This window comes from Pogona vitticeps, chromosome 4 (assembly GCF_051106095.1).
Source record: "Pogona vitticeps strain Pit_001003342236 chromosome 4, PviZW2.1, whole genome shotgun sequence".
In the NCBI taxonomy this organism is placed as follows: domain Eukaryota; kingdom Metazoa; phylum Chordata; class Lepidosauria; order Squamata; family Agamidae; genus Pogona; species Pogona vitticeps.
Genome location: NC_135786.1, coordinates 5,950,001 through 5,962,023, shown reverse-complemented (window position 1 = coordinate 5,962,023; position 12,023 = coordinate 5,950,001). Strand labels below are relative to the sequence as shown.

General features: G+C 43.9%; 1 protein-coding gene across 13 annotated transcripts in view; it reads right to left on the bottom strand.

Annotated features, from left to right (window-relative positions):
* TPD52L2 (TPD52 like 2) overlaps positions 1 to 12,023 on the bottom strand; it is a 32,409-nt gene that overhangs the window by 18,981 nt on the left and 1,405 nt on the right. For 3 of the 13 annotated variants that reach the window (XM_020812389.3, XM_020812393.3, XM_078391986.1), the window contains exons 2-4: positions 10,089 to 10,255; positions 7,254 to 7,402; positions 3,640 to 3,699 (exon numbers count right to left, since the gene is read on the bottom strand). In XM_020812389.3, coding sequence (XP_020668048.2) covers positions 3,640 to 3,699; positions 7,254 to 7,402; positions 10,089 to 10,255 — 376 coding nt within the window. Of the gene's footprint in view, positions 1 to 3,639; positions 3,700 to 6,234; positions 6,295 to 7,253; positions 7,403 to 10,088; positions 10,256 to 12,023 lie in introns of all 13 variants that reach the window. The other 10 variants (XM_020812392.3, XM_020812396.3, XM_020812395.3 and 7 more) reach the window with 5 other exon arrangements.

The window sequence follows — 12,023 nt, the reverse complement described above, 5'->3', positions numbered from 1 at the left end:
TTTGCACAATTATGGAATATCCTCCACTTAACTCAATGGGGCACACTTTGTATAGATGGTGTTTGGAATCTAGGAAAGAGCTGCTAGCCTATGAAATGTATAGCTGGCAGCAGGCGCATTCCAAATCTTAACAAAGCAAGATGCGAAAATAACATATCCACCCCCACTAACATCTGAGCTACTCTAGAACTTCTAGAGTTGCCTAGAACATCTAGGCAAGAAGAGAAGGGGACAACAGAGTACAAGATGGTTGGACAGTGTCATCAAAGCGACCAACATGAATTTGACCCAACTCCGGGAGGCAGTGGAAGACAGGAGGGCCTGACGTGCTCTGGTCCATGGGGTCACGAAGAGTCTGACACGACTTAACGACTAAACAACAACAAGAACTTCTTCCCTTCCTATGAAGTTCACTTGCAGCGAGAAGATCAGCCATAACTAGCCATTGTGGTACCAAAGTTTTGCCACCCTATCAGTTAAGCTTGGGGTACGTGAGACTGGCATACATAGGGAGAGAGAAAGGCCTGGGCCTGGGCCTGAGCATCCAATACCCATATTGGTTATGCACGGAGGCATCTTGTTTTGTATCCTCCTCCCTGGGTAGAAGAGGCTGGAGACAGGACACATGGCTAAAGATGAATGGGTTTGCACCCTTCCAGCTGGGAAGATTTGCACCCAGGGTCAAAACCCTAGCTGTCCTGCCTGAAGGCAGTCAGAAGGGCACAGAGAGGAGCCTGTGATTTATGAGGAAGTGAGCAACAGCACAAGAGGATCCTGTCCACCATTTTTGTAATTCCATGCAAGCCCTATCGTTTCCTTGCTTTGCAAGTGAACAGGGAAAGATCTACACTGGCACCACCCTAACTCAATGAATTCTTATATTTATGGCCCATTTGCTCATTGAGGTAGCAATCCCAAAGTCTTGAACTCCAACACTTCACATATTGTTCACAACAGCACCCACCACACTACAGTGACCACCACATGCCTTATGTACACAAGTTTAGAAAATCTTGGGTGAAACTCTGTTGTGCAACTTCTTATGTGCAACAGTGAGAATATCAGCAACAACACCAAATTACTGCTAATTAAAGGTTTCCTTTTGTGATTTTTGGGCTCTGTGTGACTTTGTTGCATTGCATACAAGTTGCATCCATCCCCCCAAACTGCCTTTAATCAGTGATTTGTCTTTAATCAGAGGCACGTTGCTGCTGATGGCATCAATGCTGAGTATCAGGGTGGATAAAAATCAACGATGTTTTATAACCAAATTGATCTAATTTACAATTTAAATTTAAAAATCAATGTTTTATTTAAATTATCAAAAATCTGATTTTTAAGTTTTTTAAAAATCAATTTGACTTAAATCAAAACCACCCAGTTGCATATGCAGAGCTGAGCAACCGGAGTTCAGCCATTCTCAAGTAAGGAAGATTACAAGACTCCTATCATCTCCTTTAGAACTGGTCTGCCCCATATTGTGTTACAGCAAGGATCCATGGGGGACTCATTATTAAGACAAGCTTTTATGTAGCTGTACTTGATCCATTTGCCCTCAAATAAACAGTTGACCCTAGGCATCATAAATACTCATGATACACATGATACACGTCCCACTATCCGCCCTCCAGAAGCGAGACATAATCACCAGAAATGATCCGGCAGTAGCAGCTTGTTTCCTGCCATTTCGAACAGGAGATGTGTTCCTAAGCCCCATGTTATATCTGCCCCCCCTCCCATGGGCACACACATATAAAACCAATCACATACACTCAGGATTACAGACAAAAATAAAAATAATGGAAGCATCTCAGCACTGCACAAAAGCTGTTTCTACCTACATCATCTCAAAAACCAGCTCCTGCTTCTTGCTCTGCCCAAAGGCTCACAGATTTGCTTGCACTGTTTGCAGGAAGATACTGCTTATTCAGCAGAAGTTTCCTGGAAGCAGCTAAAAAGGAAGTGCGTGACTCTCAATTCCATCCTGTCTTCCCACACAGAAGTCCTAACTGTTTAATGGTGATCTATAGAGAAGAGGCGTTTGGCCCACAGAGTGCCTCAAAATTCTCAAAATAGACCCTCAACTCACCAGCCACGCCTCACTGAATGTGGTGAAACACTGGACTTCAGTAAAAATTTGAGTAGGAAGAACAGGGTGACGTGTCGAGAGGTGTTCAAAGATTAGTGCTGGAAAAATTCACCTGCCGCAGACTTCCTGCTATGTCTCTCTGGTAAAGTAACTTCAGTATGCAGAGTTCCTGGCCTTCCAGGACAAACACAGATCCATTCCAAGGAAAGAATGATTATTTATTAACTCAACAGCATAGGCTTATGCTCAGTGGGATGGCTGTGGCAGCAATGAGATAACCATTAGCTTAAAAAAGTAAGGGAACAATTAATATCGAGTCAACAAAGATCAAGCTCTACTTGCAACTTGTACTTCCCCTGCTCCATCACAATACCAACGGAGATACAAGGAGCATTGAGAAGCGAGCCGTAAAAACACTAAAGCACTCTGCCGGGAGACAAGATTAGCCAAAGAAACTGGTTCTCCAAACACCCAGACCTCTTGGCTCAGGTAATGTTAATTCAAAAGATCAGCAGAGCAGACTGCCACGGTACAGCTCATCTATTTAACTGAAGAGGATCCTCAATATTCGGCTTTCAATCTCATTTATCTAGATTACTTCCAACCATAGGAAACATGCAGTTAAAGAACTGCAAAACTCGAGAGGTGGCAAGCATTCCGACACTGGAGGCATTCAAGAGAATCTTAGGCAACCACCTGTCAGATCTCCTTTGATTTGTATTCCCTGCCTTGAGCGGGAGGCTAGGCCCTTTCCAACTTCATGATTCTATGCAAAGCAATGACACAATGTAGTCACAATGATGAGCAGAGTTCTGCTTGCAGACCAGGGGTTCCCCATTCCCCACCAGGAGCTGGTGCCTAGAAAGCTACTCCAAAGTTATCAGGGGACACTCTGAAATGGTAGTCCATGCAGAGGTGGGAGCTTTACTCATGGGAGGGAGGGGGAGAGAGAGGAAGAAAGGGAAAGGGAAAGGGAGAGAGAGAGAGAGAGAAAGAATGAATGAATGAAAGAAAGATAGATAGATAGATAGAAAGAAAGAAAGAAAGAGCCTTTCCAACTGCTATATTTCTGAAGGCATTACCCCACACACTTTCCAGCCTCACGGCCCTAAAACTGAAAACTTATTTTTCTTTTCCAAAGCTATGCCCACAGATTCTCCCCCCAAAAAGCCAATTTTTCACGGACTACTGCATCTGTGTTCCTACTGCTCTGCTACAGAGTCTAGACCATGAGGTACCTGCTGACCTCTACATATTTTATTCCTCCACAAGAGACCACAGGAGCAGATGAAGTCCCTTACTTCCAATGCAGCAATGGACAGATCTTAATAATCAGTTAACTGTCAGCCTAAAGAAAAGGTTCCGCATCCCACACTTTCAGGTAGAATCATCCTTCCCCCGCCCCACCCTTCCTGATTATTCAACAAACAAGCACCATTTACAGAACTAGGACCAAGCAGAATAGAGAGTGCAAGGGAGGAGCGATTAGTGGTGGAACACTATGGCTAAAAAGGATGCTCGTAGGTTATGCCAAAGGTTAAGACACTCACGCGTCTGATTGGGTTAATTTCTCATTCCAGTCCTCCAGTGTGTTGCTGGCCGAAACATATCTATAAATACAATGGAGATTAGAGAAGGGGCCAATATCACATTTATTTATGTGTAAGTCTTCACAGGCCACCTTTTAGGACATAGTTCTTCCACAGCACTACAAAGCAGTGATCACAAGACTAAAACTCTACCCAAAGACCCATCATTTGTCTGTAACTATTATCATTTTCCACAGCATTGGGATATTTAACCCCCATTCACAGTTTGAAATCACAAGAGCGTATAGGCATGCAAGCTATGAAACCCAATTCTTCCTGTCCAGATTTACAAAATCTTGTTCCTTCAGACTTCCAGCCATGTTTAGGTCTCATTCATGGCACGTGTAAGAAAGTGGAGAGAAGACCAAGTGGTTCATCCTAGCCTGTAGTTGTATCCCTGGGTACAAATGATTTATTTCCTTATTTATCTGTCTTATTTATAGGCTGCCTTTCTCCTGATATGGCTCACAATCAGAACCCCAGTTGCTTTGGGTGTGGTGTTTTTTTTTTTCTTCTTTTGTACGATTTTTGGATCACAAAGAGTGAACATTTTGAACAAGGTCAGGCTATGACAAACAAATATTAACCGAGCAGCAGCTTGTAATACACAACAGTAAATTACAAGCTAGGCCTTCAAATCAAGACAGGGAACAGTTTCAAAAGGCAGTGCACTGTCCATTTTAAGCCATATAGATCACCTTGGTAAATAATCTGAGGGCCTTAGAAGCCCCTTCCACCTCCATTATTCCATGATTTTACGATAAGCTTTAAAAAGATACTAGCCAAGTTTGTTCAGAAAAGGGACACTCAGCACTTCCTTCCGCCAGCTTTCTCACCCACCTGGACACAATTCCTTGTTGTCTACAGTGACCTGGCAGATGGTTAGTTACAAGACCAGCTTTTATTTTATGTGGTCCTCCACATATTTCCAAGAAGCATTCATACAGATACCGTCAAATACACCCACACATGCAAACAGGCTATCCTACCTATATAGAACACCTACACCAGTCTGATCTGCACAAATCAAAAACATGTGAAGCAGATGCAAGTACCCTTTTATTTTGAAACTAGAAGGCAGACAAACTCAGAAGGCTGCAAATCCAGGCGTTCTTACAAAGCAGTCTTACTGAACTGAACAGTGCTATGAGAGCATGCGTATTGCCTTCCTGCAGCTCTATTCGCTTGGAGATTTCCTGCTTTTGAACTCCACCACTCCATACATTGCAACAACCCACTGGTGCTACTGCCATCGCCACCTTCATTAAAAGTCAGGGAACTATATTTTTTTTCAGCAGCCAGCTCACATGATGGAACGTAACTCTTCTTTAGAAAGTATTGCCAGGAAAAGGATGCTTACAAAAACCATAGAACATGCCACACAAACATTTCTAAAAGGCAGCAAGTATTTGCAATGAGAAAGCAGGAAGCCATTTGGGTTAAGCATCTATTCCTACCTGCTTCTCTGGAACAAAACAGAGTTTGTGTAGTGCACCTGTCCTTACTGCTTATTAAAAAAGGCACTTGCGCCTATTAGAGATTGTAGAGTGTGGAATAGAATATCCTAAAGGATCAATATTTGGGTCAGAGTTTATGGGCGAGGGGAGGCTGGCCCATGAGATTATCTGCTTTGTGAACAAGACATACATCAAACTACCAAAAGGGCATGCTGTAGCTGATGCCACCGAAATATTTTTAAATGAAAAATCTGTGCCTTGTCAGGGTTTTGGAGAAATTAAACATTTTTCCCCTCCCTGCTCCCAGGTTTCAATGATCCCTATTGTCTTGGGAAAGTTATTTGGAGTCATGAAACAGCTGAGAGAACTCTTTAATGTCACAGAATCACCTCCACGAATCCTAATGGCCACTACTACAGACCCACTCCCCATTTTGCAGCTCCCAAAGTCTTCCCCAGGATAAAAGGGATGCCCCAAACCTGGAAAATAGGTAACACTTCATTCCCCAAAAATGGCCATGGATGATAGCGTCATAAAGTTGTGCAACAGGATTCTGGCCAACTCAAAAGTAAAGCAAAAAGCAAAACACGCTGCTTATATATCAACCCACGGCTCTTAAAGCATTCTCTGGGTGGCTTAGAATGTAATTGTGCAAGTTACACATTGCTCTCCTCCCCCTGCTCCCCACCCCACCCCAGTAAGATGGGTAATTAATTTACCAACCTTGGAAGGAGGGAAGGCTGAGTCAAGGCCTGAGCCAGCTATGAGCCCCAGATAGAACTTAGGTCATGAGCAGAGTTTAGACTGCAGTACTGCAGTTTAACCCCTGCACTCTAACCATCTTCCAAAATGGTTTGGTAACTGATTGAAAGTTTCCTTTGTCTGCCCAAGAGTACATCAGAAAAGCCAACAGGATGCTTCATCCTGAAAATGGTCAAGAGTTCAAAGCCAAAGAGTAAGAGTAAGCAAAACGCCTGAATGCAGCTCCTCCATATACCAAGCAGCCAGCCAGCTTCTTCTGTGACTAAAATGAAGGAGTATATATAACAAGCTGGAGAACACAGCCAGGAAGTGCTTGGAAGAGAAGAGAGGAACTCACAAGTCTGACTGCACCATTTTTTCATTCCATTCTCCCAATTTCTCAGAGGTTTTCACATAACTAGAAAAAAAACCTGGAGGTCAGTCCCCCCCAAAGGGGAGAGCATGATTCAAGAGGGAAAAGAACCAATGTCCAGACTATAATTGATGAAACAGATGGCCAATCTCAGGAGGCCATATTTTAGGGGAACTTCTAGGTTTTTGGTATTTGTGAGTGTACTTAGGCACCTGTAGGCACAGCATGAAATTTAGGAGTCTTTAAAAAAATAATAATAAGCAAATGCATGCGTGGAGTGCAATGTAAACCCCAAATCTCATCTTGGGATTCATCTGTTCAAAGCCAGGCAAGTAACGTTGTGCTCAATGATCCAAGGAAACACCCTTGGACATAAGGAGCAGCTGCCCAAGCCAGCAAAGGGGATCTGTCATCCATGAACAGGAAAACTGAAGCCTCAGGCAGGAAACAGTCAGGCCACATCCCTAGGAAAGAAAGTGAAGTGCCTCCAGATTACGGAATGTTAAGAGCATCACAGCAAGGTTCTGTGTAAGGTGGATATTGTCTTTTCTTTCTTTCCCTCTTGTTTAGCTCAAGCACATTTTCCCTTAAGCCAAGAGTGAGCAACTTTCAGCGATCCAGGCTTTGCAATATTCCCTTCCCCTTTCTTCTTTACATGCCCACTTGTGCCCAAAAGAGAACACCAGGGGGGAAGGGGATTCTGCCTGCTTTCAACCCTCTGGAGCTGCAGAATTGGGGGGGGGGGGAGAAATTTCTTTCATAAGCAAAAAATAGCAGCTGCCATGCCCTCGGAGGATATGAAGGGCCTTCCAAATAAGAAAAACAGAAATGCTGGGAGGTTGTACGTGTGAAAAGTGTTGCAAGGGGGCCACACGAAGCTTACATGTTGATCATATACCTTAAGCCTGCCCTTATGCTTTAACAGAACTCCACTCCCATTTCTGCAGGTTACATGCAGGTGGAGAAGCATCCTACGGAATATCTCCACACTGGAGAATACCTACGCATTGGAAACCTGGACATCATGCCAGCTTTTGGATAGGTTTTGCTTCAGACCATCCAAGGGGGTTAATCCCAGCTTTCTCTTCAACTCTCCACAGTGTCTCTCTTTGGCAGCTAATACTTGACGCAGGGTGCCAATTTCCTCTTCCACCTGCAAAAGAGGAATTGCGGTTAGAGGCCTGCACGGTACAAGATCAGGCAAAGAGCAGCTAAACATGGAAAGTGATCTGTAACCCAGAGAAGGGAAATTGTAGCAGAACTTGGTATTGTGCAGAACCAGATACTACAGCTTTGTACATAAGATTATGTGGATTTGCACTCAGAGTACATGATATTAAAGACAAGCTACAGAAAAAACATAACATTTAAATCAATGTCAGGCAACTCATGATCCTCCAGCTGCTGTTGTTCTACCCCTACCAATGGCAATGAGTTTTGGTTCAACATCTGGAGGGCCACAAGTGATCAAACCTTACATTAAAGAAAAACATTAGGTATAAAGCAAAGAAAATCCTACAGAAATGAGAAGGTTTTCATCCCTGGAAAAGAGCCCAAGGAACAACCAGCAATACTTTACAACCTGGTTGTTGTTACGTGCCATCAAGGGTAGAGATGGGCACCAACCACAGTTTGGTGGTTTAGCCCAGTTCAGTTCCATGCCCACAGGTGTTCCGTGGGCACCTCACGCTCTCCTCTCCTGCCTCCTCGCATGCTCACCCATTCCCTCGGCGATGCGCGCTTCCTTCCCTGACTCCTCAGCACAACCGCCCGCCCACCAATCAGCTACAGTGCACACTTCCCTCCTCCGCCTCCTCCAGCAGCCGCCCACTCAAACAAGGAAGCGGGACAGTGATGCCTGCAATGCTGTCTTTGAGTGGGCAGCTGCCAGAGGAGGCAAATGCACGCTGTTACAAGTGAGTGGGCAGTTGCACTGAAGAGGTGGGGAAGGAAGCTCACTTTGCCCAGGGAATGGGTGAGCATGCAAAGGGGGGAGAGGGAAGTGCACGGCACCCATGGAACACTTGTGTGGGCATGGTGCTGAACTGCAGTTTGTGCCCATCTCTAATCAAGGGACCCCTGACTTATGACCACCCTGCAAACTAATGGTCTCCAAAAGGTCCCATCATTTACAGTTTTGCTCAGGCTTTGCAAACCAAAGGGTGCGGCTTCTATTCCTGAACCAATCCATCTTATTCTCAGTCTTCCTGGTTTCCTACCGCCTTTAACTGTTCAAAGTACTATTGTCTTTTCTAGCAAGTTGTCTCTTCTCATGATCAGTTCAAATTACAACGGTCTCCATTTAGTCACTTGCACTTCTAGTGAGAGATCAGGCTTAATCTGTTTCAGAATCGTCTTGCTTGTCTTTCTTGTACACCATGGCGCCTATAAAGATCTGCCCTGCTGAAGCACATTTCAAATGCATTTTTTAAAAAATGTGTCAACTTTCTTCATTGTCTTTCACAGCCATACATAGTAATCAGACATACTGATTTTATATTTGGAAGCCGCCTAGAATGGTCCGGTGGGCCAGATAGGCGGGGTATAAATTAAATAAATAAATAAATAAATAAATGATCTGGACGGTCTTGTTCTTAGTTGGCAGCGATGAATCCTTACACATGTGGGTCTTTTCTAGTCCCCTCACAGCTACCATTCCAAGTCTCAGTATTCTTTATAATCTGCTTTTGCACTGATGATTGGTTAAGCTATACAAAATCTTTAAACTTTTCAATTTCTTCATTGCCAATATTAAGGTTATATAGGTCTTCCGCAGTCATGATACAACCGTAATTCTGCTTTTTCACTTTTTTCTTTAATTTACATCAGTGAGTTTTTTTTCACAACAATGCTCTTTTCTGCCAATAATATGGCACAATATCTTAAATTACTGATGTCTCCTCTACCAGTTTTCCCTCCATCTTCATAGGTATGCAATCCAGTTTTCCATTCTGCATACAGACTGGACAGATGGGATATAATACAGCCTTGTCTAACACCTTTCCAGCTAAAAACCAAGGCAACTTGTTCCAAAATACTGGTGGTCACTGTGAACACTTCTCATACATGCAGTGCCTCCCTGAGACTTGACATTAAGGAGGAAGATTGGTAAGAGGCTGCATTCATCAGACCTTTTTTTCATTACCAAAGGACTCCAGGGTTCCTGGAGAAACATGCTTGAAAATCAGGGCTATAAACCTTTAAAGGTAAAGGTTCCCCTTGACATTTAGTCCAGTCGTGTCTGACTCTAGGGTGCGGTGCTCATCACCATCTCCAAGCCATAAAGCCAGTGTTTGTCCGAAGACTATTTCCATGGTCACGTGGCCAACGCGACTAGACACGGAATGCCGTGGCATTCCCACTGTGGTGGTACCTATTCATCTACTCACATTTTTACGTGCTTTCGAACAGCTAGACTGGCAGGAGCTGGGACAAATGATGGGAGCTCACTCCATCGCGATCTTATGACGAAGACCAGCCAAACAGCTTACTTGTGATCTTGCATATCGCATCCCAACTTCTTATTCAGTTATTTAAAAGAGAGGGACCATATTTACTGGCTTGAACTCCTCAAAGGAAATACAGGAAGAAAAGGAAAATGACAGGTACTCAATTTCCCAGTTTTGTGCTGTTTATTTAAGAACTCCTTTTTAACTTCACAGCACTGAAAATGTCTTCCAACAGAAGAGGACCTACAAGACTATATCAGAAATTTAAGGAATTGAGGACTTAGGACCGTAACACTGTTCTGACTTATTTAGACTTGAAGGGACCTAAATCATCTGGTCTCCTTGTGCCACATCGACCAGTTGAAGACACCTGTTGGAACAGTCCTTTACCTTGGCCAGCTCAGACCTCAGCTCCTCTTCCTCTGCTTCGGTAAGCCCATTGTAGGCCGAGGCCCTTGAAGGAGGACTGGCGGTGGCAGAAGAGCTGGTATTATCCACAGGCACATCCGTCATTGTATCAGACAGCAGACCTTTGTTGGGAGAGTTAAGGTTGATATCTGTCAACGGCAAGAAGCAAAGCAGGGCAGAAGGGTAAGCAGCTAAAAAGGGCAAACACCGTTAGTCGGCTCAGAAAGTGCTGGGGAAAAGAGGAAGACCAAAGGCGGGTGCCGACTTGCATATCAAAAGCTACAGACAAGTTTCTGGCGACACGACACTCATAAACAGGCTCAAGGCAACAACTGTGCAGCTACCAGATATCCCAAGAGACATGAGCAATTCCATGGCTGACTCATTCAGGAAGGGCCATCTGTTAAGCTGGTCAACCTCTTAAAACCATTTTTATTTCCACAGACAAGTAATGATAATCTTTGTCACATTGTCTGCATGTTAGCTGTTGCGTTTTAAAAACTGTTTCTGAACTGGTTTATGCTGTCTTTTTGCATTGCATTTCTTATCTTTCTAAACATTGCTTAGATATTGTATTGTATCAAATGGTATATAAAGACGTAAGTGAATAAGAAGAAAAGCAGGAAACGCAGATCATATAGGAATGCAGCAATAAAATGCCAGAGCTAACCCTGGACATCCAATCATAAAGATTATTTCTGCGTAAAATACATGCTCTCATGTTCACAATGCTTGTTTTCCATTGTACAAATAAAAAACACAGGGTATCCAAGTTCCAGCACAAATGTTCAATAGCTCTTCTGCTTCCTACCCCACCTCAACACAAAACAGCTTCCCCACACTAAGACCACTATTTTACTTAATTTAAACTGCTGGTGTATCTCTGGCCTAATGTTTTGCAGGGGTGCAGGAAAGGACTGCCAGCTAAGCTACTCTGGCCCTAAAAAGGGTGGCATAAACAGTAGGCTTTCTGAATTCTTATGGTATGCGGGGCTTACTGAAAACAGCCACAGGCCTGAGCTGGCAGCCAGCAAATCTCTGATGATGTGGCTAGAATCTGAACATGGCAAGGAAGTTCAGATCTATGTTCACTCCAACCTTCACTTTAAAAGCCTGGCTAAACAGCTCTCTCCACCTCGTTTTCTTAACAATTTTGTCATGAGGCTATAAATTGCTTCACTGACTGCAGGATGCCTGGGATACAAATCGCAATACATAAACAGACCTCATTATGGGAGCACTAAATTGTAAGCAGAGGACTGACACACAAAAGTGAAGCAGCCATTCATTGATCTCTCCTTCGAGAGACCAGAAAAGTGAGTCTCTAGTTTGCGTAATCAGCTTTGGTCCCTCCAGATGTTTTCAACTTCCTGCTCCTAGATGTGCCAGACAGGATGGCTTAATGGCAAGAGATTAGGGGAGCAGCAGACAAAAATATCTGTGGAGATTCAAAGGCTCCTGGCCCATTTGGAGATGTTTCCAGTCCTGTAGCTCCAGGCTTACCAACCTGCTCTTTAGCAAAGTGCAGTGACTGCATCAGGAGATTACATAGCCTGCTTTACATCAGAATGAACCCACAGGACCTTCAGCGTGTTTGTCATCTCAAAAGGCCACCTCCGGTCTGCAGAACTCTACACCCCTCGCCTTGCAAACAAGAAAGCAGCAGTAGATTTTGACATGCAGCACAAGAACACGCACAAGTTAGTGAACAAGCAAAACGACCCGAGACCCTCCACAGACATCTGCCACTTTCCGCAGCAGACAAGAGTTCACCTCAAAAAAGGAGTGTACAGTACACTAGAAATTAATGCAACTGTTAGAGAGAGGGAGAGAGAGAAGAAGGTCATGTAGTCTTTGCTGGGAAGCGCCAAAGGCAAAGCTCTTATGAAAAATTAAAGCAGAGGATTTAGGGCAGCC